At 33.7% G+C, this 27,389-nt stretch overlaps 1 protein-coding gene across 11 annotated transcripts in view; it reads left to right on the plus strand.

The window, feature by feature from the left end:
* The window catches only part of CACNA2D1 (calcium voltage-gated channel auxiliary subunit alpha2delta 1), a 325,793-nt gene that overhangs the window by 200,867 nt on the left and 97,537 nt on the right, over window positions 1-27,389 (plus strand). For all 11 annotated transcript variants that reach the window (XR_001558717.2, XR_001558733.2, XM_015879412.2 and 8 more), the window contains exon 6: window positions 10,055-10,184. Coding sequence is in view for 9 of the 11 variants with exons in the window: in XM_015879412.2 (XP_015734898.1) it covers window positions 10,055-10,184 (130 nt within the window). In the remaining 2 variants the exon portion in view is untranslated. The remainder of the gene's footprint in view (window positions 1-10,054; window positions 10,185-27,389) is intronic.

Consider the following 27,389-nt stretch of genomic DNA (forward strand, 5'->3'; position numbering starts at 1 on the left):
TCTTAGGAAGACCTTGTAGTCAACAAAGGAACTGTAGACAAAAACTAATGCCTTTGCTCTAGAGTGCCGTTTAGAGTAGCACACCTCTATTATTCAAATATAGATTAGGTCTCATATACCTAATGGTACCTCCTCAATGGGGTCTCTGACAGTTTAGTTTGGGGCCGAAGTGTTGATGTAGTGAGTAAGTAGCAGTGTGTTGGGGCTCTGAAGGCACTCACAAGCCTTACTAGTCAGCCTACTTGTACATCACCTTATGTGTAGGTTGTCTTAAAATAAATCAGATATTTTAGTTATGGAAATCTTGGCAATGAGTGTATATGAAGATGAGACAATTTAGCACCTTTTTCATAGGCAGAGATTTTAAATGAATCTTTCCTGAAACAATGACCTGTGAAACTGCTTCTGCCATCCTTTTTTTTTTTTTTTTGTTGCATGAGAAATTCATACTTTCTGTTCTTTTATGCCATAAACCTTTATTTAGTCATACTACCTGACAGTTTTTTGTTTTTTTTTCTAAAAGTAAAAGCAGGTATAATTAGTACCAGTAATTTATTCATTAAAATTAGGTATCTGAGATTAACCTAGTCACTGCGTACAGCTATTTGGTTTATTCTGGGCTGAGTATTTGACACAGGTCAGCTGAATGACTTTCAGGTATGTGTTTCTCTCTTAAATCTTTCAAATTGTAACTTTTAGATGTTTAAAAATTAGAAGAAATTCATCTCACAGATCCAGCTTTCTTGTCTTAGCTCCAAATCCTTTAGAGTCATAGCTTTACAAGATTAACAATTCTCTTTCTTAAGTCGACGTATTATTTTTGTGTGTATATTAACATTCTTCACTGTATTTTATTTACCTTCTTCCCATTCTTGTACCACATTCAGAAAATCCTACTCTTTCATTTCTATCTGTAATCTTTTAGATAAGTCTTTTAGAATCTAATGTCAGTGTTTACTTGGACTTTAAGGAAAAATATGTATGTTCTTTTGCCTTAGTCTCCCAGATAAAACAATTAATTTGTAAGCTCTTAGTCCATCAGTCAATAATTCAACTTTCATACTCTTCATACTACAGCAGTAATTAGATTCTACTTGCTCATTTCCACCACAGTGTTGCAATATATTAGCACTTCATGATAATTAATGGTTTTTATCTTCACAACAAGGTAGGAGGTATTATATTCTCATTTTTTGTATCACATAGGAAGGTAATGGCAAAACTTGTAATTTAATACAGATCTCACGGGGTTTCATTCACTGTCCTGTTCCCTAGATCCCTTTCCATTTGATATACCGTGGCCTGTGTCATGTACTTCTGTTTGCACGTGTCAACTACTTGTGTCAGATCACTCTGTACAAATGATGCAGGGTGTATATTGGACAGCTGAATGGTACCACATTAATATTCCCTTTCCCAAAGGTGTTAATATTGCTTTGCCTGTTTTTCTCATTTTCTCTTCTTGTCATTTGTTCTCCACCCTTTTTACAGTTGTCTCTGCTTCACTGTTCACTCATTTTTTCATTTCCATAATGGTCTTCATTTTATATCTAGTGATTTTGTGTCTTCTTTATAGAACCTTGCCAAATTAAATGTTTCTTTTTCCATTGGTTCTGGTAATGCAGCATATATTGAATTGCTCCGTTGCTTTAGTTCATTCCTCCTCGATTCCTCCCCTATTATTTCTCTGATCTTCTCTTTTAATATTCTTCTTTTCCTACCTTAGTGCATTTTCTTCTAATATTTTTATTAATTCCTTCCCGTAAAAGATATAACAGCCTAAGGAAAAACAGACTGTACTTTTGTCATGATTTAACTGAAATGTCTAAGCATTACAAATAAAGAAACATTTATTTCACATTAAAGCAGTCAAACTTCTCTGGAAGTTTACAGCACAAAGGTGTTATTCATTACACTTTAATTGGGAGCTGGCAGTTTTGTCTCCTGGCAAGTGTTGTGTTTCTACTTAACATCACTGATTTATTAGTGATATTTTATATACAATATGATGTTAGTATTGCCATCATGATTAACAACAGTACTCTATGTGATGTTATTTTTCATGTGTAGTAGTAGTTTTTGGTTTTATGTCATGTAATTGACATAAAAGCTCTAGAATTCCCCTTGGAGTGTATGTATCTGTAGAAAAGAAAATGTGAACTGACCCTGTGATTAGGGCCAGCGTGTGGATTCCACAACAATCCTGAGCGTACCTATGGCTGTTTAAAATATTAAAATTATTTTGGAATAATATTATAGAATTATAGAATACCCTGGGCTGGAAGGAACTCATAAATTGGACTCTCATCAAGTACAACTCCTGGCTCCACACAGGACCACTCAAAAATCAGACCATATGTCTGAGAGAGTTGTGCAGACACTGCTGTGGGGACACTGTTCCAGTCTTCAGTGGTGAGCCCCTTTCTGACAACCAACATGAAACATCCTTAAACAGTTCTACGTCATTCCCTCAGGTCATGTGGCTGTCACCAGAGAGAAATCAGTGCTTTTCCCTCCACTCCCCCTTATGAAGAAGCCATAGACTATCAGAAATACTAGATCTCCTTGAGAGTAAAATTGCATCATAAATGCTGATCTTTGTAAGTTTATAATAGCGGTAATTATTATATGTATATATATATATGCTTCTTTCTAGATTTATTTTATTTATTTATTTTTTTTTAAGAGTACCCTAATCCTTCCTGTTAAACATGGGCAACCTGTAACCCATTTTCCTTATATGTGATGTATGTCCTCATTTCAAAATGGAGAGATATTGGCATCAATCACCCCACTTGCTCCAGAAAATGCTCTTCATATATTTTGAAAATAGAGTAATTTTTACTCCAAACTTTGTTTTCCGAAGTTGTATTTATGGCCAATGTAAATATTGGGCAGAAGTACGCAAATAACATAATTATTTTCTAACAGATATTTTTTCTAGATTTACTTCTTCACTAGCAGAAATGATGATCATTTAAAGGCATACTGTCAGCACTGTTGGATACCTGTTCAGCCTTTGCTTAGAGACTTATACAAGCATGTTTCTTCTCTACTGATTAATGGTGTCTTGTATTGCAAAGTAGGTTCTGAGGTTACGATTAACTTATTAAAAATGAGTCAGACAGTGAATGTCTTGCTCCAGTTTATAGGAGTTAGAGGAGGTTCTTTGGTGCATGTATACCTGGCATAAGATTAAGAAACAACGGTTCAAATGTTGGTCTGACTTCATGGTTGCTGATCCCTCTTTTATCCCCCCTTTTTTCTGCTTACATGACATCCCTGGGTGCACCCCCTGAGATGGCCATCTTCCTCAAGATAAGCCCACACAAAAGACTGCTTCCTGGCCATTAAGCTACAGCTTATCTCTCTCTTGTTGTCCCTGGCCTTGTCCATTTGTGTCCCTCAGACAAAGGATTTCTCAGCCTTTGACCAGAACTTGCTTGGGCTTCATCAGTCTGTGTCCTTCATCAAACACTGAGGTAGTGGTATAAAAAACAATCTCTTACAGTGAGAGAGCCAGTTTTAGTTGAAAACAAGACTGAACATACTCTGGATTAGATATCTGGTGCTTTATAGTTTTATGGCACTAGTGACCAGGAGTAAATTTAGATTTGGACTAATTTAGGCTAGGTATAATGCATATTTTGTAGTGCAATTTCATGTTAATATGACTTCTAGGTCTTTTAAAAAAGTATATATACCAATGTTTTTGCTGTGTACTTCCCTTTTTCATATCTGAAATCTGTTATTATCATTTTAACTGTGTGATTTGGATGCCATACTTTGAAAAATGGACATCTGAGCTGACAGTGAGTGCCTGGCTGACAGCAGCAGTACCAAAATTTTTGGGAATGTGTATCTTTTACCAGGTGTCATTGTGAGACCACAGGTCCTTCTATTTCAAGTTATCACAAGAAATCTCCTTATTGAAATTATAATGCTCTGTTGCCACAGGGAGCAAGTGTTCTTGCATTTTTTATTTTATTTTATTTTATTTTATTTTATTTTATTTTATTTTATTTTATTTTATTTTATTTTATTTATTTATTTTTAAGTATGCTGGTTAAAAAAAAAAAAAAAAAAAAAAAACAAAAAAAAACCCCAACTATGTCAGGCTTATATTCTTTTATTCCAATTTGCACATCTCTACTCTCCTCCCAAATGACTATATTTTCATGGCTGCAAAGAAAAATGCATGATAATGAAATATATGGCAGCCCCAAAGCTACCTCCTACCTGTGAAACAGTTTTGAAATAATAATGGCAGGAGTGATAACTGTAGTCATCAATGTCCTAAGAAGATGAGAATGTTCTTAAAGCAGAGAATCCTACCTGAAAGGCATATCTGCATAAAAGAGCAGATCTTGAATTCTCTGTACGGGGGTTTAATTTATGTCATATCATCAGTTTAATGGAAATTGCTTCCTTGAGGATATTTCTTTCTAATATCAGATGCATGAGTTACTACAATTGCAGTGAACATGAAGTGATCATTTGTTGAGTTTTTATAGAATTAGAAATAGCTATTTCTACTTGAGTTGTTTTTCGCCAAATTCTACTTAACAGTGTTGTGTGAGTGTTTTGACATGTCACTTTGAAATGGGCTGAATAGGAAGGGTCATATCACTTTGAGTGGGCTGAATCTGGATTTTAGCTTTAGAAACACCCATTTGGTAGGTGCTACCTGTGCTTTTTCTTCTTCAATTATCTTTTGTTTTGTGACTTGTAGTCTTTCAGAGTTTTAAAGTTGGTTTGTAAAAGGGTGTCTTACAGCTAATCTTGCAGCTCTCCTCTGTGGCATGCATTGCAAGTGATTTTACACAAATCCTACAAATTACAGTTGTCCAGACTTAAAAACTTTTGAACTTGGCTTCAGCTGACCTTTTAAGAATTTATTTTCCTTTACTGACAATTCCCTTGAGTTCTTGCAATATTTTAAAGCTGACATTATGTTTCTTCCTCTTTTTTTTTTTCTTCTTTTTTTTTCCCATTCACTTTTCTGATGTGTTTTTATTTTTTTTCTTTGATAGAACATCCTACTGAAATTCCTCTCAGCCTCTGTTCATGTCATCTTTTAATGTATTAGATTTTTAAGTTTTCACCATACTAACGCTGTTTAAAATCATATATAATTGAACAGTGTTATGGCAGTTAACTCAAATTATTATACTGTGTATACCCTGCAAGGAAACTTTATTACCATATGTAACTCAGAGGTGAATATGTGGCTTTGTGTTTTATTTAATGTTTATTATCTGCCTAAATACAGCTGTCATGTAATTAGTAAAAAGCTGTGCTCTTATTTTATATAAGCATGAATTAATGAGTGATGTTTGTATAGTGTGTTCAGCTTCATTAGTGTTAACATGCAGAATCACAGTAAAAAAAAATAGACAAAGAGGACTTCTGGAGGTCATGTAGTCCACTCTCTTTCCCAGAGCAGGGCTTTACTGTGGTTAATGTTGTTATTGACACAGAAGACTGACAAATTAAGAATAAAGAGCAACCAATTAGTACGCTGCAAGATTTACAAAATCTGGACTCTAACCACTAAAACAGAAGAATGTTCTATGAAACAGGATCAGTCAATGACAGCAAAACATGGCAAAGACAGCTGCATCAGATGAAAAAAAAAAAAAAAAAAAAAATCCAGTTAATTAAATATTCACATTCAGCGGGCATTATAACTAATTCCTGATGAAGCATTAAGATGATTTAATAGATCTTATCCTTAAGGGATGTTATCTTTAATCAGATGTGGAGATAGTAAAAGACCAGCAGTGTAATTTATTTCAACAAGAGTACCCTGTAATTTGCATGTTGTATGAAAAATCTAAATTATCCAGAACGCATTTTCATCTTGGAATTGCAAATGGTGGGTAGGTATTCTGCAGGACCTTAATACATAATCTGTATGTTTGTTTCCTTTAGTAATGTTACTTCTGTTGTTACTATAAGTACTCCAATGGGATCTAAATACAGTGATTTGAAGGAGGCCATGAATTTTAAAAGATTTTTTTTTTTTTTTAAGTAATTCTATCTTTTCTGATTGGCTTGAAATATTTAAATCAGTTAAATTAAGATGTGCCCTAATTTTAACATGACCACTTAATCCTCAGTGTGACTAATGTCATCATCTTAACCAGTCAAGTTACTGTAAAAGTCATTGTTGAAGTAGACACTTGCTTCCAGTAACTTAGAAGCTGACAGGAAAAACACTCATAGGGACCATCCTGGTCTTAAACCCCCTGTTTTTTCCCCAAGCCATCACCCTTTATAGAAAAGAACCTGGTGAACTTGAGAGGTTCGTGTGGGAGCATACATAGTGACCGCTGAACTCAAGAAGTAGCTGTGCTACCCATGAGGGATGTGGAGAAGTGCTTCTTTAACAATGACATAAAAGGGAAGACTAAAGAAACTTCTAAGTAGGCGGTGGCTAATGATTTAGTAAGGAAGGGATTCTAAGTGCCTTCTTTGCATCAGTCTGCTAGGTCCCTAAGCCTGGTAACAGAGTTGTGAGTTAGAAGATATTCCCATAATGGAAGAATATAACTTTAGGAAGCATTTACAGAAGTCAGGGACTGATGAAACAATGCTGGTGTTATTGTAAGGCAGCTCTCCTTCATCCTTAAAACCTGGTGAGAATTGGAAGAGGTTCCTCATAATTGCTTTTTATGTCCTTAGGAATGTATATTTCATTTTGCCTACCTTTGTAGCTAAGGAAAATACTGGAGATAGAATATATGAATCTTCACATGTTGATGTCACAGTAGTCTCTATTTATCTTCCTATTGTAATAATCATGGTACTAAGTAACTCAGTGCTTTGAAAAAGCATCAGGATACGTTTAATTGCAGTGAAATGGGAATTAAACTGTATCTGAGTTTTACAACCTGTTTTGTTTCATTCTCATTTAATGACAGTTTGCTCTTCTAGATACATCTTTCAATGGTACTTTGTAGCATAAAGCTTCCAGTTACTATATGAACATAACATAGTTTAAGTCACAAAGCCCATGAGAGAGCAGTTGCATTATTTCAAGTATGTTTTGGTTTATGAAATTATAGTATAAATGTCCCCCTAAATGGAAAGTAACCTCCAGTTTATTTTGGATCATACCATAAGTAGGCAAGATAAAAATAAAAACAACAAACAAACAAACAAAATATCTATAGAAGAATCCACTTTATCCAAATCTTACCAGTGACATCAGTTTCTCTTAGTTCTGATAGTGCAGACACAAGAAAAAATATTTATTGGGGGGAAAAAAAAATAAAAAAAATTAGCCAAAACTTGCACACATGTGAACTGAAGAAGAAATGGATTTTATCTTCCTCACAAAGGAGTAGGTGTCTGGAGATTCATTGCAGGGAAATCATTAAGATATTTTGCTGACTGTCAGTGGTGGGTAACAATGTAATTCAATAAGTGAAGACCAGATTTAAATAGATAGAAAATTAATCTTCAGCCACCATCTCATGTGGGAATTATCTGTGCCAATATTGATTGTGTTTCAGTTCCTGACTTGAGAGAGAAATTGGTTGAAGTTGAATTTTAATTACATTCATACACTAGATTACATTCCTTGAAAATAGGTGTTTTGCTATTTTCCTGAAAGCAAAGTTTAGAAGGTTATTAAGAATTAAACAACCGCTTCAGCAATCCAGGCAAACTCTTCATAGAAATGCCAGACTTAAATAATGAATAATGCTGGGGTTTTCCTTTTCATCATTCCTTTTATTCTCTCTCTCTCTTTTTTTTTTTTCTTTCTTTTTTTTTTTTTCCCCCCTCTCCTCTAATAGAGATGTAGTTTTCTTGTAATTCATGTAGTTGCCAACTGAAAACTAAGTAACTTTCTGTAAAAGAATCCACTACAAGCCATCAATTTGCCTGTAACACTTCCGATGCTAGCCTGTTCTGTCCAGATCTCAGTTCCTCAGTGATCCTCAGTTCAAAAAAGACAGGGAGCTCCTAGAAAATGTCCAGTGGCTTCAGTTCTGTAAGTCTGTGTACCATTACAAGTGTGGAAAGTAGACTTTGTATTTGAATATTTAAGGTTTTCTAGTATATTACACAAAACCTTTCTATTTCATTGAAGTTCAGTCAAATGTTGGTAGTAAACTTTAAGTTTCTTCCATAGAACATTAGTTATGGAAGAGACTGAAGGCTCAGTTTCATTCTATTATTCAGAATGGCACCGAGCACTGATAAAAATTAATGTTCAAATACTTTAGGAATTCTAATTTAAAAATATATACTCCAGTGTAAAAATTGCTATGCAGAACCCTGTAGTACAGATCTGATGGTTCACCCACTTTCTGTCTTAATGTGCTCTTGTCCTCTCAAGTGTCAATTATAGAAAATTTATTTTAAAAATCGTATGACATCCACTCATTGTGATATTTTATTGTAATAGTATTCCTTCAGTGTTTTTTGTTGGGTTTTGTGTGCGTAGCTTCTTTTCTTTTCTTTTCTTTGCTTTTCTTTTCTTTTCTTTGCTTTGCTTTGCTTTTCTTTGCTTTTCTTTGCTTTCCTTTCCTTTCCTTTCCTTTCCTTTCCTTTCCTTTCCTTTCCTTTCCTTTCCTTTCCTTTCCTTTCCTTTCCTTTCCTTTCCTTTTCTTCTTCTTTCTTCTTTTTTCTTTTTCTCTTTCTTCCTTTTTTTTTTTTTTTTTTTTTTTTTAAATGAAATATTCTGTGTAGGCTTCATGTTGCATAGTATCCCAGTTCTCGGTTACAGATATATAGCTATTACTGATACCAGCTCCAGTTTACTTCAGAGTAAGCTGTAGTGATATTACCTCTGGTGGAGTTAAGCGAGTAGCATACTGAATTGAGGTGTTTTGGATTGCATTGAACAAGTATTTCCCTTTCTTCTGATTCATTTTCCAAAACTTAAACATGACTTTCTGAGGAGAACTGAAATGAAGAAGTATGATTGTTAGAATCATAGAATTACTCAGGTTGGAAAAGACCTCAAAGATCATCAAGCCCACCCACAGCCTAACCATAGTACCCTAACTCTATCAACCTTCTGCTAAATCATATCTCCGAGCACCACATTTAAACAGCTCTTAAACACATTCAGGGACTGTGACTCAACCACCTCCCTGGGGAGCCTATTCCAGTGCTTAACTACCCTTTCTTTAAAGAAGTGTTTCCTTATTGGAAGTACATAGAGAATAGCTTCAGCACATGGTGTACCTGAATCATCAGACCAATGCTTCTTTTTCAGCACTGTTTTTTTAACTATAATGCATTTTTAAAAAGTGATGACTCTGAAGTATTAAAAATATCCATATAATTGCTTATAACTGCTGTACTAAGTAATCATTTAGTATCCTAGTTGATTCATTATTAATTAAAGTGGCAATCTGCTTATGCCATGGAGACTCCTGTTCCATCTGTAGCTGAGCCTGGTGAAGACAATAGCAGCTCCCTTTTGATTTTCACTACCTCCTTGGTTTTCATGCAGTTTTTCATCTGAACTAAAAACAAAGCTCTGCTTCACAAAACTTTTAAATCCTAATCTAAATACCTGAGTGGATTGCAAGGGAAGAAGCAGCAGTGGGGAAGGTAAGAGAGGATAGAAAACTGAGGCAGGCAAAGCTCCATTTCCTTTCTCCATCTTACATATGCATCACTGTTTCTCAGAAACCTATTTATGAGTTGTGCATTATTGGTATCATCTTTTAAGGTATTTGATTTACAGTGTTATTAAAAAAAAAATCAAGAGAAACAGTATTTATATTTAAAATTCAGTACAAATTATTACAAGTAATAAAAGGATAACATAAGTACCTAACATCATGCAATTAGCTATGTAAGATGCTAGACTTTTCTTTTTTGCAGCTTTTAGTTCTACTGAGTTCCGCTGATAACTTGTAACTCATATTGAATTATACACAAGTATGTCTGGACATGGAGCAAATAAGTATTTTATACAGTAATGCAAAATTTTAGCTATAGAGTCTGTGAGTCTTTTATGTAAAAGGCGGAATTGTTTTAGCATTCTTTGTAATATTTTGTACTCTACATGTCTTCTTTTAAAAAGCCTGAAAAGAATGACACTGAATCTGGCAGCCAGAGGATCAGACCAGTATTTGAAGAAGATCCTGTTTTCCGACGGCAAACGTCTTACCAACATGCAGCAGTTCACATACCAACTGATATTTATGAAGGCTGTAAGTAGCACATGCACAAACTGATTTTACTGTATTAAGCTTATAACTTATGTCCCATTCTTCAAAGCAAATAAATTACAAATCGGTTATTCATTTCTATTTTTAGTTCCTTTAATGATGCTTCAAATATTTGTTCTATTAGGTATATAATTTATCTTATGTATTAGCTGGAGATTTCATTAGAGACCATTATGGAAGGATCTGAATTTCCAAAATAGAACTGGTGATGAATCAAAACCTCCTATGATATTCTCCTATGTACTCCTACATACTCCTATATTCTGATTTTCTTATCCATTCTTTCTGTGTGCTGCATACATATTTAATATAAAGAATTATTGACAGATCTTTACATTGTTTTGGACTCAGGCAGATATAATTACTGAAATCATTTTTTAGTTTTCCCAAGAACATACATGGTTCAAGAAAATAACATCCTTTGCAAGATGTAAGTACTTATCTTGCATGCAGTGCATTTCCAGAATTGCAGTAGCAAGACTAGTGAAGAATTTGCGAATTTGCATAAATTCTTTCCAAATTTTGTTTAAAGATCAAATAAATATACACACAAATTGCTGAGGATATTTTTAATTGCAACAGTATCTCAACATTTGATACTTAAATTGTCTTCCAGGATGACAATTTTTTTTTTTTTTTTTTGGGGGGGGGCACAAGACACAGTCTGTGTGTCTGTTCATCATAAAGATAAAATCATTATTCATTAAGAAGACATTTTGGCATTCAAAATGGCTACATAATTTTAAAAATAATTATGGAAAAAAATAAAATATTATCCATATTTTTGAGTTCTTTGTTTAGGGCAATAATTTTATGTATGCAGCCTTTCTCCTTTTCTGAAATCTCATCAAGAAGAGAGACCTTGAAGTGACCTGAGCTCTTTAAAATTCATGTTGACCATTCAGTGTGGCTTATATAAATGACAGAAGGATGAAAATGGAAATGTCAGTATGATGAGGAAAAGAATCATCATAGCTGATACTCTTATATGGTGTGCTTGAATGACAGACATAGAGGATTACTCTAGGATTGTGGCTTTAATAACTAAAGTGCATCTAAGTGGCAGGATCACAGAGAAGAGATAGGCCATTTCCTTTTATTTTCAGTTGACAGGTATTAATAGCAGGAAGTTAAATTCTTACAGAAACTTGTCTGTAATCATGAGGTTTTTTTTTTTAATTTTTTTTTTTTAAACACCATGTGAAATTTAGCCATTAAATATTTAGTTGTTGTGTGGAATTTAACTTTTAGATAGTAACCCTAAGAACACTTATGTGCATATAGAATACTAGGTAGTATTACTCTACAAACCCTTAACAAAAAAATGAAAATGGGCTATGATTTCCATATGAAGAGTGCAACTTCAGTATGTAACAAAATTATATCCAAAGTTCTAAATGTGAATTTCTTTACAGAGGTAGCAGCATACATGGATCACGAAAAAAGAGTGATTCTAGGGTCTGACTGTCATGTTAAAAAACCTGCAAACACCTAAAAAAAAGTGTGCTTTTTATATCAATAGATACAACATTTTTACCATTTTTATTTTCCAGTGAGTGAGTCACCGTGAGTGACTGGAATATAGCCATAAAAGAAAAGTCTTTTAAAACTATTGTTTAATTTTATTTTCATAAGCAATTATTTCTGCAAGCAAATTTTATGACCCTAGACAGAGTTAACATATCTTGAACACTTTTGTGATTTTTCTTCTTGCTTACCTTTAGGTAAACTATCATTTCTTTGATAGAAATTTAAGTGCCCACAGTAGTAGGTAACAGCTGTACGTTTTGAGAATTGTTTGTACATTTTAAAAGTGGCTTGTAATACAGCTTCAGTTCTTTGGCTACTTCACAGTCTTCTAGTAAGCATCTGTACAACGTGTATTACAATAAATCCTTTCCTTCCCCTTCCCCTTCTCCTTCTTCCCCTTCCCCTTCTTCCCCTTCCCCTTCTTCCCCTTCCCTTTCTTCCCCTTCCCTTTTGGCCACCTCTCCCTTCTTCCCCTTTCACCTCTCTTCTTCGCCTTCCCCTTCGTGTTCGCGCCCGCTTCCTTCTTCCCTTCCGCTTCTCCCCTTCCGTTCTTCCCCTTCCCCTCTTCCCTTCCCCTTCCCCTTCCCTGTCCCCTTCCCTTCTCCTTCCCCTTCCCCTTCCTCGTTCCCTTCCTTTCCTTTCCTTCTTTCCATTTGTTTTCTTTCCTTTTGTTTTCCTTTCTTTTTTTTTTTATTTTTAACTGCATAACATTAAACAGTTTATTTAAAAAAAAAAGTGAAAAAAAATATTTTTTTTTTTCTGATAAATTTACCACTATCATCATCATTCTGTGTAGCTGACTTTCACCGTATAATTCTTAACTAAAAAACATGATATATATCCAGAATCATCATGAACATTATAGAAGGTCGAGAAATTCCAGCGTCTGTTAGGCTGCTTGGCTGAGTAATAAATGTTTATGCTCTGTATACTGCCAAAATCTATTTTGGAAGCCAGATGATTACTGCTGCTCCTCAGATCTCTTTCCATTGCTTCTGCAATATTTTTCTCTTATGTACAGCTTGGAATAGCAATTAGTATTTTATCCCCTTGTACTAAGAGGGGAAATTTGGCACTGCAGTTTGTTCTTCTCGTAAAAATAGCTAACAGATGCATTTCAATTTAAAATAAAGACTGCAAAGCAGAACACTCCGAATATCAGTGATCTTTGTTGGAAATATTTTTTTAAAAAGTAATGAACAAAACATTTTTAACAAAGATTTTGAGAGAGCAGTTGTTCTTCTGTGTGGAATTCCCTATTGCAGAAACCAGTGCAAAGATTCATGATGTCATAAATCTGACTTAACTTTAAAAAATAGGTTGATGTCTGTGTGTTACCTGTGCTTTGTTTTTGTCCTCTTGGAAGGAAAAAATGCACCTCAGCCCTTTTGTCATCTATGTTACCTGACAGATGGCTGTGGGAATGTGAGAGCTGGCAGTTTTGTTCTCAAAGCTCCTATACAGTGAGGAATGGTAATCAAGAGGTTATTTTGGCTATTTGTAACTGTAAATTCACAGCCTGCGCAAGTTTTTTAGGATTCAACAAAATCTTTGTATAATCATTATTTCAAAATTGTGTCCAGAGAACCATAATGGAGTGTGGAGATAAATATTTGTAATATTTGCAAGCTCATAGTGAATGTAAACTTTATATGTGTTTCAGCCTTTGACAAATAAGTAGATATGATGAAGTAAGCTGACTATCAGAAAAGATGTGCTAAATTGCTTGAAGTAGTTGAAGTCTAGAAAGAAAATGCAAATTTGGTCTAAGAACTTTATGGAAAAAAATGAAAGTGTTTGTCTAAAGGACCTTAAAACATTATTTAACCAGAAACATGAGAGGATTTGGAGTATATTTCAGTATACAACCAATCTCTGCTCATTAATAATTTTAGAAACTACTTGGTTTTATTTTAACTAACAGATGAGTTTAGTAGACTGATTATCATCTGAATGGTGGAAGATTCTCCCATAGGAAATATGTTTCTCAGCAATATAAAGAAATGTCTGATATTTATAAAATCCATAATTTAATTCTTCCTCACATTTTAGAAGTGTATCTACCATAATTGCATCACCTATGCTACCATCTTATTCAGAATTGAACTTATTAATAATGGTTTTAAAGGAGTATCACCCTGGCAAACAATGCATTCCGTTCTAGGGCTGGGTTAGGAAGTTGTATAGTCAAAGGGATTTACAAGAAACAGTTTTAATGTAGACATGTGGATTTGAACATCTTTATTGGAAATGGCTTTACCTGATGTAGCTTTGCCTGACTTTGTCCTTTCTACCATGTAAATTCATTTCCAGTTACAATTATTCAGAAGGAATTTGTATAACTTAATCATAAAGTATTTATCTGGCAAATAATGAATCTGTTTTGTTGTTGTTGTTTGTTTTTCATTAATGATAGATATTTTGTGAAGTTTTGATACTGTAGTTTGAGCACTGGTGATTCTACTTGTTTAAAGTAGTACTTAAAAAATTATTACTACTCAGCTCATAATTTTCCAATTCCTGCTCTATGCATATGTGTTAACTGGAGAATAAATTACATATTCTACTTGCATCATGAAGATATATTACATCAGTTTGAAATTCAGGGTATATAACTTCTTACATGTTGTATACTATACAGATACTGTAGATTTTTTTTCCATGACAAAGCTTGTTTTACACTGAATTAGATATTATTATTTCTCTGTCTGACACTAGAACTTGTAAGGTTACTGTTTTTATCAATAATAACACATTGGCTTTCTTTATTTTCCATCTTGTCTTCCCTGGGATCTCTTCATTTGCTAATGTCTACTTCCCTGATTTCCCTCTTTTGTAGGCAATTCAGCCTTAGAAATTATTTAGATCTTTTACATTTGTACAGACTTCCTTTTTAAAATGATGTCTAGTGCTGAGTCAATTGCAATGTTTACTTATAATACATATCCGTTGTAAACAGAAGATCCTAAATTGCAGCTCACAAAACCTATCTGTAAAATACCCATTTATTTTCATGATCTTCCCACACCATTTATCTCTACTTTATTTTGATGGATAAGATTAAAAATTACTTCCTATTTACTGCATGTAAATGCCTGCTGACTGGTAGTTTAGTGATCTTCAGTTATACTGTCAGATTAGGTACTCCCCATACTGATCCTTTTAAGCCTGAAAAACAGATATTTTTATAACTGATGGATGATGCAATCTTCAGGTCTTTGTAGTTGCTCAATCTTCTGTCCTATTAAAAAGCCTTAACTCATAAACCTTTAGATTTTTTCTGTTCACGCAAATCTGAAGGTTTTTTGTTTGTTTGTTTGTTTGTTTTGTTGTTTTTTAATTAAATTTATATACTTATTTCTGAAAAATGTATTTGTTTGTTTGTTTTTCCCATGGGTTCTGATTTTCTGACTGTCTTTTCTTCTCAAGTTTGCATTTCCTCCATTATTTTATTTATTTTTTCTTGCATATGGCTTACAATTATTGTACTCAATTGATAGTGTTGATTTGGGATTTTTCAGCATTCTTTCTGTTTTTTTTTCTTTCTATTCCTGGAGTCAATATGTCCCTCTGCTTATTCTCACATTTTAAGATTGGTTTTTATTTATTTATTTTTTAACTGTTAAGCATCTTATTCAGAACTTACTCTTCTTATCCTCTTGTTGAACAAACATCTCCATATCTTCAGTTTTCTCTCCTCTGACTTAATTTATCACTGGTAGGATTTCAGTATTTTTTTCTGTGTACTTCGCTTGTCATTTTTCATACCCCCGTTGGGTAATATTTCATATATGAAAGGTTCTTCAGGATAGTAGACATCTTGCAGCCTTGATGTCCTGTCATCTTTACTGTGTCCTATCTCCCTGGAGTCTCCTCTCACACTGCCTCATTAACCAGTACAGTTCTCCCTCTTTTTCCCTTTGCTTTCCTCTGAAGAAAAAAAGTAGAACAGCTTACAGACTTTCCAAATTGTCCTCCTCCTGGCACCTCCTTTCCTTCTTTTTTTGTTGTTCTTTAATAATTGGTTATTTTCCAAGATATAAATCTTTTGAAAATAAATGTTGAAAATTTATAATGAATATTCCTTTCTGTCTTTTGTATATAAATATTCAACAAGTTTGCCTCCTAAGGATTATTCTCAATAAAACAATGTATTGGTAAAATGTGGATCATTGAGTAGTGTGTATCTTGTAGTTGAAAAGCTGTGTATGTGTTGAAGTATGTTTGTGCTTGAAGTACCAGTTTGTTGAGTTCATTGGCTTTTTTAGCAGGAGTTCTTAGGTTGTATGCACCATTTCACTGAGACAATCGTCTGCCCAATCTGCTGCAGCCATCCTGTTTGCCAGGCATCTGCCAATTAAAACTGTTTTCCTACCTATACTAAACTATTTAAGCTATGCATCTGTTTCATAATGAGTCTTGGTCTTTTTCCTCCATCAACATTATAATATTAGTTAACTGTAATAAACATACATATATATCTCCTTGCAAATTAATATTTAGATTTCATGCTGTTTATTTTAAAAATATAGTTCTATGCTATTAGGGGCATGTCTTAAAAATAATTACCTGTATCAGTATTCCTTCTTTCATTGTAATTTATTCATGTTTCAAGCCATTTGTGGTCCTAAGAGAAACTGACCGTCTGTTATGTTATCTGTTTATCACTAAAAGCACTCTGGTCCATTCAGGGTCAGCACCTTTATGTTCTAGAAGAAATATGAACAGTTGCTGACTATGGGAAATATAGTGAGAAGTGGGGAAAAATGCTTGGACCTTGGCCTTGTCAATTGACAGCTGAAAATCAAAAGTGCACTTGTGTAGCTCATTGTGATGTGTATAGCAAGTGACAGATCAGTCAGAGACAGTGTCAGAGCCGAAGGAAGTAAGATAATGAAATAGTAAATTAGAAAAGGTTGAAATCAATGCTGACGATTTTAAAAATAAAAAAGTCATATCAAATGTGGCAAATGGAATAAATAACAATTGTGAATACAATATGGCAAGCACACTGATACTTCACAACAGAAGTGTGTTTGCAGAGGTGCATAGTAGAGTTTTCTGAATTCTAAAGGTCTGAAGAGAGTGTTCTGTCAGTTGATGTCTTGCGTTATGGACCCAGGAAGATGAAAAAAGATCTTTATAAGCAGTGCTATATCAAAAATGTTTGAAATTATTAATTTTCCTCTGATTTTTTTAATGGAAGTTTAGCACTGAAACAAACAGAATTATATGAACCTTGTTCACATTCTAAACTGGTCCAGATAGTAGAAAATAAAGAATGCAAGAAGAAAGTAGCTACTGAACTGGGAGAGTAAATTTTGAGTTTCCTAGTCATTTTTCTTCCAACAATGAAAGGAAAGTTGGTTGTTATTTTGCTTTATTTGAAATGTATATCTCAGAAATGAGTGTCTTACTATGTATCTGATTAAATTACTTACACAGTCAGCCCAGCCAGAACAAATATGTATATTTGTGCATTATTTGCTTGACCAGGTTCTCTTTGTTCCAATTTTGAAAAGGGGAAAATTAAATGGGAAAAATGAAAATGGTTGAGTTTGGAATGGGGAATTTTTTTATAGTTTATTAGAGTAAATTTTCCAAGCTGATGTTTCTTTTTTCACTTTGATTTGTTTTTGATGCTTTTTTGTTTTAACTTTACCTTCTTTGTGAGTTCTTGAAAATGTTGAATCCCAACATCACGTCTGCTATCAACAAGCCACATGAAGTTGAAGGGTCCCTGCTCCTCTCTGTTTTCTATCATTAAAATGATAGTGATTGGCCATATTTTGTGAAAGCCTATCATTGAGAGGTTATCTGACAACCAGGTAGTATCTCATCTGAGGTTAAATACTTCCTGTACAGGAATTATTAGTTACTTGGTTAAGAATTTTGGGAAAGCTTAAGGTGTCCATGTTACTTAAAACAAATTGGATGTTGATTATCTGTAGATTTCTGGGTGGACAGACTGTGAAACTGACTGTTGTGAGTCTTGATTGCCTACAGAAAGCCTCTCTGCTGTGTTGTTTTTGTTTGGTTAGGGTTTTTTGTTGTTGTTTTCCTGAGGATTTGCTCAGAAAGCAGTGATTTGCTGTACAGAGGTGTCTGATACTAGGCTGATATAATAGAAAGTCATTGGGTAATGGCCTCTTGGCACTATCTTAACTGCAGGGCAAAATGGAAAAACGTATTTTCCAGATTGAGACATTGATTTAGTAACAGCTTGCTGTTCCCGCAATTACTGGAATAGAAGTTAGCATTTTCCGCTCCTTGAACAAACTTGATGTGTTATACCAGAGCAAGTTATACAGTCTAGCAGCTTCACATAGCTAAAACCTGTTCAAATAAAAAAAAAAAAAAAAACAACAAAAAAAAAACTTGTTATCCAAAATACGTACCACAATTAGAGGAAACTTGAAATCACAATCAATCTTATTTCTTCTAGAACATAAAGGTGCTGACCCTGAATGGACCAGAGTGCTTTTAGTGATAAACAGATAACATAACGGACGGTCAGTTTCTCTTAGGACAACAAATGGCTTGAAACATGAATAAATTACAATGAAAGAAGGAATACTGATACAGGTTGAGGGAGAGTTTCTTTTTTAATCTTTTTATTTTTCTAACACACAGGGGAAAGGCACACTGTGGATATTAGAAAATTGATCTGTTTCCTCGTGATTGCTCCATTCCATGCTTATCATTATTTTTAGCTGCTATATTATGTTTTATAGAAGGTAGCCTGTTTTCTTTACTTCACCCTTTTTTATCCACTCGAAACACAGGTCTACATTATGCTAACTGATGCAAGACCTCTGAAAGGCTGAATATTCGCTTACACTTAATAATGCAGACAGAGAGTTAGGATTTTGTACTGAAGGCACTGCAAAATGTGTTCTGAAAACATGATCTAATGACAAATTTATTTTCTTCATTAGAAAATCAACAACAAAAACAACAACAAAAGAACAGCATATATTAATATGAAAATCTTTGGAACACTTACATTGTAAGATGGATTTTGGTGTTGCATATGAACAAGAAAAATCAAAGTCTTTTTTGGGGGAGAGGGCCTCAGTTTTTTATTTGGAAATGGAACATGCTTTTTCTCTCTTTAAATTGGAGGCATTTATGGCTAACACTATCAAAAAGTTCAAAAAAGGGGACCAGGAAAATAGTGGAAAGTTTGTGTGATTCAGATTGAAAACATGCAATCAATCTTCCAGTTACTTAGCAATGAACCAAGAAGAATTCTTCAAAAGCACTTTGGAGTGTGGGTTTGTCTCCACTTCATAAATTGGTAATGGGATCTGAAGTATCAGAAACCTTATTGTTTTCATCTTATGCAAGATTCTGAATGATTTCTCTCCTGGTGGTGTTTTGATACCTGGCCTGACAAAACCTCTTTTGATCTACAGTGTTATTTGAGACATTATTATCTCAGAGAAATACACAGGAAGAGCAGGAAAAAAAGCTGAAATCTGGTTTTAGCTAATTTATAAAATCAATTAGGAAGTGAGATGAATAGCATACTATGTGTATGCTGTCACTGCTGAGTATCTCCAGATTTACTCTTTGGTTATAACAAGTTAAGATGTAAAAACATATATGTAAACATATATGTATATATATTTAAAGTATCTTTCAGAATATGCTGTTTAAGTTGCATAAAAATTCTGGGAGCCTCCGGTGGCTCAGTGGTAGGAATGCCGCTTGCAACACCAGAGACCTGGGTTTGAATCCCCCTGTGGCGCAAGTGGTAGAAGTGCCGTTCTGCTACACAGGAGGCTCGAATCCCAGGGGTTGGACTCGGTGATCTCTAAGGTCCCTTCCAACCCGCACCAGAATTTGATACTGTGAAATAAATCGACAAAAGTAGGATGTTTTCTTACAAGATAAGAAAAGGCTCCAGTACTTGCTTATCTTTTCACAGAAACCTCCGTGATTTGCTAAAGTGTGTTTGTAAAGGTAATGATAAATGCATTAGTCAAGTTCTCTATGAAGCCCAGATTGACTCTTAATTTAACTATGCATATCCCTTTCATAGCATGCATAAAAGAGAATACTTCTCTAATAGCCTCTTTCTACACACTCATTCAAATTACTGTAGAGAACTCATTACGTATTGAAACAAAACTTGAAGAATCTTATCAAGGCAGCAAACACACAGCACAGAGTTAGAAATTTCCTCCAGCAATTACAGTAAAAAATAAATATGTATGTATATGTATTTTTAAAGAGAATGAAGTAGCTGTTTTAAATCTGACATCATATTGCACTAATTAAAAAAAAAAACACAAAAAAAACCCAAAAACTTTCATTTTTCATACATTTATTCTACTGCAGTATTACTGTGCATAGTCCTGTAGTTATCAGTTATGCAGTGTTGTTCATCATGAAGAGAGTATTCCTGTCCTGAATGCATTAATGAAAGCATTTTGTATTTCCATTTGTTATTGTTGTTTTCTTCTTGTTTTTAAAAAGCATAACAAAGTCAGCTTTTTTTTTAGATGGTACTGATGTCTGAGGTTGTGATAATAAACTTCAAGGAAGGAAACAGTACATCATATTAATAAAATATATGAATCCAAAGACTGATTACCATTAATGGAAAACTTTTTTTTTAATTCTTGTAAGGAGGAAAAATACATTTCCATCTCCCATTAAACAGAGGAAAAACCTTAAACGAATTGGATTACTGTGTGTATCTGGAGCAACTGTTAGAAGTCTGTATGTTGTTCTTGGACATAATTTTGCTCAGGCATTAGGTCATTAGACCAAACACCACAGTGAATGGAATACAAATAAAGAGAGGATTTGCTTAGAAATTATATACCTAGTATTTTTAATATTTCGTGTTGTTGAGATACTTTTTGTTACAATTCAAAAACAAGAGAACCTTGAATTTTCCTAATTTACTTAGGGTTATTTTACTGAGTTGATTAAGTATAAAGAAGAGCTTTATTTGAAGCTATTGTTTAGGTAGCCTGAATGTCTACCAATTTATACTGAAAAATTAGTTCCTGCTATTTCTACAAAAAAATGAATAATCTTTTTATTGCTATTTGGTCAATAATTATTGATCGCATAGTTGTACAGCATAATCATTGAGTGCTACTGGTGCTACTGTGAATAAAGGTATAAATAGATACTGCAGATTTATTTTTTATTTTTATTTTTTTTTTCATTCCAATATTTCTAGGAAGGTAAAGAAGCAAAGGAGACAATTTTCTATAGACACAATTCTCTTCAAGCCTCAGTTTCTTTCTCATCTGCACCCCTGTTCCTGGTATCCTGTTCAATCTAGGTTATCTGGATGGTGTCACCTTCATTTCCTTGTTCACCACTTGAAACAGAAATTCTAAATACTATTTCAGTGAAGCTGATTCATTATTTCCTGACAAAACTTTAAGTTCATTAGGTCAACTGTCTTTCTTGATTTCCTTATTTTGTTTCATTTTGTTTCTTCTGATGTTTTAAAATAATGTGGTTTAACTCAGCAGGCAGCTAAGTATCATGCAACTGTTCACTCACCCTTGAAGTAGAATGGGGGGGCAATTGGAAAAAAGGTAAAACTCATGAGTTGAGATAAAAACTATTTTATAAGCCAGAAAAGGGAAGTAAAGCAATAATAATGATAAAAGAACATACATAACAGTGGTGCGTAATGCCGTTGTTCACAGTGCAATGACCAACACTCAGTTATTTCCTACACTGGCAGATTCCTGGATCAGCTCCCCATTGTTCATCATGACACCATATGGCATATGCCTTTAGTCACCTGTCCTGATTCGATCTCCTCCAAGCTCCTTGTGCACCCCCAGCTCCCTTGCTGGCAGGACAGAACAAGAAACTGGAATGTCCTTGGCTCTGTGTGAGCACTACTCAGAAACAACTAAAAGTTTGCTATCAACATTCTCATCTGAAATTCAAAACACATCACCATACCAGTTACTAGGAAGAAAATTAATTCTATCCCAGCCAAAAGCAAGACACATAAAATGAATTATTTTGTGATTATCCTCTCCTGAAATCATTCCTACAAGAAGCAATTTTGCAGAACTCAAGTGCATCTTTCAGAAGGCAGCTTCCTCCCTACATTCAAGCTATGCTATGTTTAGTGAGTGATATGGTTCCTAGTTACTCTGACCATTAAGCAAAGTCTGTCTTCTGACTGAAAATAACTGAATCTTCTCATTAGCTTTAGATTTCATGGAAGAAGGACATGGAACATACCAGTCCAATGAAAGTGTAATTTTTACTGTTTCCTGTTTCTTTTATATGGAGTTCAATCTCACATATGAGATTAAGTGCTTTTAACAGACCTTAGAAATTTCCATCTGTGGCTTTTCAAAAAAATAAAATGTACTGGTTTAAATACATGTATATTTTTCTCCAGAGATACAGTACCACAATACAGCTTCACATTCTTTTGCTCTAGTCATAAATGTTCTGTTGTGTGTGATCCACAGAGAGTTTGGTTCCTTCTTTTTTTACCAGCTGGTTTAATTCTTCCAGGATTTGTCCCAAATGCTGTAATTATTACACAGATTTAAATCTTTATCCTTCAGTAGATTTGATGTATAGATGCTAATGTCCTGGTTGGTGCTTCAAGGTGCTTCTCTTGAACACTGCTGTGTTTCTCTCCTTTATTCAGTTGTGAATAAAGCATACCAAAGCATAGTGGTAGGACAAGTGGTTTTGCATCTTCTCCCTTCTACATGAAAACTTTCACCAACTTTGACCTTACTTACCTCACTATTTCCTTGGAAAGTCCTGAACTCTTTACTTGTGCACAATCATGTATGTGGTTTCAATGTTTATTGTGCTCAGACATCAGTGACAGTGTTCTGGACCATTTTTATTTGCTATAGACAAGATTCCTTTCTGACAATTATTTGTTCCCCCACTTCTTAAAACTGCTTTATTACTTGAACACTCTTTTGATCTGTGAGAAGGAGGTCTAAGATGAATTATTTATATCCTCATGAAAAACAAAGAGTAACCTCTCTCTCTGTCTTTTGGAATCTTCTTCAACACTGTATATCTTGGTTCCCGGGAGACAATACCTGTCTGATTTCTGGTACTTTACTTATCAGAAACCGGTCTGTTTTCCTTACTACTGCTTTCCTAAAGGCTCCTTGTTTTGCTAGTGTGATTTTCTCGTCTTCTATCTCACCACTCTTTCAACTAAATGTGCATCATCCTGACATCTCTTTCTCAAATATTGAAAGAAATATTGTCTAAGGCAGTCTCTGAGGAATATATATAGGGATATATGCACCTTTTGAATTGGCAGCCAGTTTCACTTTTGTTTCCATCATTTGCCATGGATTGTTTTTTTGTTTGTATCTTTGAAGACATTAAATTTATACTGCAGCTTTTTCACTAGCTAGTCTTTCTATGCATTGTTGGATTTTTTTCTTCTTTTTTTTTTTTGCATTTACCTTCATCCGCTGTTTGCCCATGCATCACTCAGGTCTTTGCTCCAGTACAAGCAGTCTTATGTCAAGAGTCATTCTTACTACCTTCCATCATCCCCTCAGATTTCTGCTTGACATTTGTTGCTGTTCTCGCTGAAACTTCCAGTCTTTAGTTTTTCTCAGCCAGGAGTTCTCACTGGGTACCATCTGTAGAGGTAACACAGATGTGTTATTTCTATCAGAAACAAATTTCTGAAGCATATATACTGCAAAATTCCTTCTCTGGCCTCTTCATTGTTTCTGTTATATATATTTCAAGTCCAACAAAACTATCACACACAACAAAACCATGACAGACAACTGACAGCTGCTTTTACCATAGAGGAGAAAAAAAAAATCATAGAAGAAATCCCAGAATCTTTAGAAATTGTGCATCAACTGTGTGTTTTGAGTTTTAAGTGTTTGAAACACTTATGATTTTCATTAAATTATCTCATTCTGTACAATGCTGTCCACTGCTAATGTATGCAGATGTATCAAGAGATGATACTGTGCTTTCCTTTTTCTATAGATGTACGCAGATCACTTATGAGCAAAGAAAATTCCACCTACAGTAACTGGAAATGCAGTGACATAGAAGCAACAGTAATTTATCAAAGAGAAGAAATTGCCTTTTATTCTGCCAAACAGCATTCTTCAGTGCTAAAAAAAAAAAAAAAAAACCAAAAAAAACCAGTACCTATAATGATGTCATACTGCAGAATAAAAAATTATACTTTATTTTTATGTTCCACTTTCAAGAAGGCCATAAGCCAGATGCTTGTGGGACCAGTGGTTTTTATGGTGAACTGAGGGGACGTTTTTGAGTAGCTGATTATTAGAATATATTTATCCTCATCAAATTTCTCACATAACAAATTTCTCCAAAGTTAAGACTGCTATACATTCTTTGACCAAAAGCAACAACAACAACAAAAAAAGATTGTTGAAATTTCATTATTTTTAACCTACAGAATTGTTGGAAATTCTTAGAATATTGACAAGGAGCAGTGGTTGTCACATCTGTACCAGCTCAGTTAACAAAACAGGTTTTGTCTCGTTGTCATTTTTCTCACGTTTCATGCTTGTGCATTGTATTCCCCTCACACTCAGTGTGTCTTGGATTTTTGTTGCCAGATGTGCATTTAGATAGATCAAACCAGCCTGCTGTTTGTTAATATTTCATTTATATCAGGACTAGATTAGAATCTATTAGCCAAATTCACTGTATGATTTTAATCATTATTTATTTATCAGTATAGAATATGAACATATATATGTAATAAAATATATTTCTATAGGTGGTTTGCAAACAACTAATATTCATTAATGAAAAATGAATAGGAAATAGTTTTACTTCTAATTCTTGTGCTTCGGAAAGTTTATATAAGACTTCATTGCTTGAGATTACTGTAACTTTTTAAAAAAGCAATTTTATTTGTAATGGAGTTTTAGAATAGAACAGGAAATTATATTGTCAAATCTAATTTATACTTTGTACAAGTCATTATTTTAACAAACTGGTTTAGCTTTGTCTTAAATGATTTTGCCTCCTTTGCCTCCTTGCGTAAGTAATCTGTCAGCCATTCTAAGACCTTCCTTTCTGAAAGAGATCTCTTAATTTCCTGCTTTAAATTAATAATATCTGGCTGATAGCCATTTTTTGTTGTCCTATTCAGACAACAAAAGATCAATTCTTTCTAGAGTTGATCTTGCTTTCTGATTCAGCATTATTTTTCTATGTTAAATCACTCAAAATCTCATCTCCTTTCAGAAAACAGGTTTTCTGTTTTCACCAGTTACCTTATTAAACTTTTTCAGTACTTTGTCCATTTATAATATATCTCTTGGCATAACAGAGAGAAGAAACTGAGTTTTGACTATATATATCAAACATTCTTTATGCTATTGCAGTAAATATATCCGCTTTTCTTGGATCTGCTTATTCTTTTCAATTTGTCATGACTGATGACAGAACAGAAGAAATTGGCGATGATAGGAAAGTGTTAATGTTGCAAGAAAAATCGAAAAAAAAAATAAATGTAATAAGTAATTACATATGTGACAGCATCCATTTCTGAATTAATAGTGTTTTCAGACTACAAGTGCTGTAAGTTATATTTTGAATGATTAAAATAGTTAAAATATGCTGCAGGTTGCATGGGAGAGAACATTTTTATATGAGTTGAATGGCTTTTGTGTTCTTTCTCACTTTACACAGCTGTAGTTCAGGTTTTACTAATCTTGTGTCTTTGAAGTCACCTGCAAAAAATGATAATAGTGAAAATAAGGAGGAACTGTATTTACTTTTCTAAGTTCATTCTGTTTTTCATCTTACTTAGTCTCTTACGTTGGCTAGCTCTGCAAAATCCAAAATTCCCCTCTCTCTCCTCTAGTTAATTGTATTTTTCATTTCCTGTATCTTCTTATCCTATTCCCAGAGAAAAATAATAAATAAAATAAAATAAAATAAAATAAAATAAAATAAAATAAAATAAAATAACATAAAATAAAATAAAATAACATAAAATAAAATAAAATAAAAAATGAGAGTACCTTATGGTTGTTAGCATCAGACAAGTCTCACTTTTCAAATGTGTGCTGGAATATGTTGATATTATAAGATGCAAGGTAAAAACCAGTGTTCATCCCTTGTGAATTCTAAGATGCACAAACAGTAATATAAACAATATGTTGAAACATATTAATAAGAGTGTCTTTTGTGTATTATAACAGCGTAAATAACTTGTTTAAAAACTTTGAGTTTGTACTGAAGATTTTATGGCTGTATACTGTATTAACTCCCTTTAGTTGAGCTATAGTGGAAGCTTATTTTCTTGACATTCTTATTTTCTTCTCCTGGGCATTTCTTGTTTTAATGAGCTTTCAGTGTGCTGTTCTAGCTACCAGCATGTGGTGGCTAAGTCAGTCAGCATACATCGTATGGCACTGCCAATTAATTTTCTTGATTTGACACAGACACAACAGTATGCTAGATTTCAGTGACTTCTTTAAAAAATTATTTATAGAACTGCCTGGGACATAATATCAGATAACTAATGGGGAGCAAAGAAATTGTTCATTTGAAGAAAAATTCCATAACATTTATTAATTTCTGCTTTCAATTAAGAGTGTAAAGTACACACACTATAAAATTATCTTTTAGCATTCTTAATGTCAAAACTATTTGATTTTGTTGCTATTATACGTATTAAAAAGCATATTTCAACACTTTATTTCTTAAGCATGATTGTGTGAATATTCTGAACAATTCCAATTATCTGGTAATTTAAAATGAAATTATGATCGGAAATACAAATAGTGTTTTCAAGGCAAGAATTTTTAACTGATTTGTATATAAGAGATGGTGCAGAGCAGCACTGAAAATAATGACCTACCTAATTGGTCACCAATGAAAAGAATGAAAATAACACAATTTCTTTTCATTTCTTAAATGCTTGTTTATATATATTTTATATATATTAAAAAAAGACACTTTATTCTTTTTCTGTCTGTTATTTTTTACCTTTCAAAGTATATAATCAGTTTCTAATACAGTTGCACAAAGTAGAATACTGTCATCATCAGGTAGATGCTTTCAAGACTAAATGAAAGTTACTGAATATTTGCAACTAATTTGTTAAAATTGGTATTATTTTTTGGATTAAAAATAATATTTTTAAATTGGAGATTTTGCATAAGCTGTATTTAAAGCATGTGGTTTGTAGATACATATTCCTATGATCCGTGTATGTATCTAATAGTGTGTTCTATCACTGTGAGTGGTAGCAATGCATCCTCTCGAGCTCTGATTTTTTTGCACAGACATATGGAATAAAGAGTTCCCCGGTTCTCAGATGTTTTTATTCTTCTTCTCATTTAACTGGATTCTGATGATCTGTGTAGTTGTTTGGTTGTTGTTTTTTAATGACTCTTTGAGATGATCAGTTTCCTATGGTGTTCTATGGAAAGCCTAAGCATTCGGGTTCGATTCCACCGAGAGGACTAGTTACCTAGGAGACAGTATTCATTTTGAAGCCACTGTAATCTTTCCTTTGCTCTTGCCTATTGCTCATGTGAGCTTTCTTGCTCTTGCAAGAGAGATATAGAATTCACCTAAATTTGAGGTATTGTAGCTTAAGTTGCTGTCAGAACAGTTTAGGTCAACAAGGTCCCACTTGTTTGTCTTTCTAAA

Source organism: Coturnix japonica, chromosome 1 (assembly GCF_001577835.2).
Source record: "Coturnix japonica isolate 7356 chromosome 1, Coturnix japonica 2.1, whole genome shotgun sequence".
Lineage (NCBI taxonomy): Eukaryota > Metazoa > Chordata > Aves > Galliformes > Phasianidae > Coturnix > Coturnix japonica.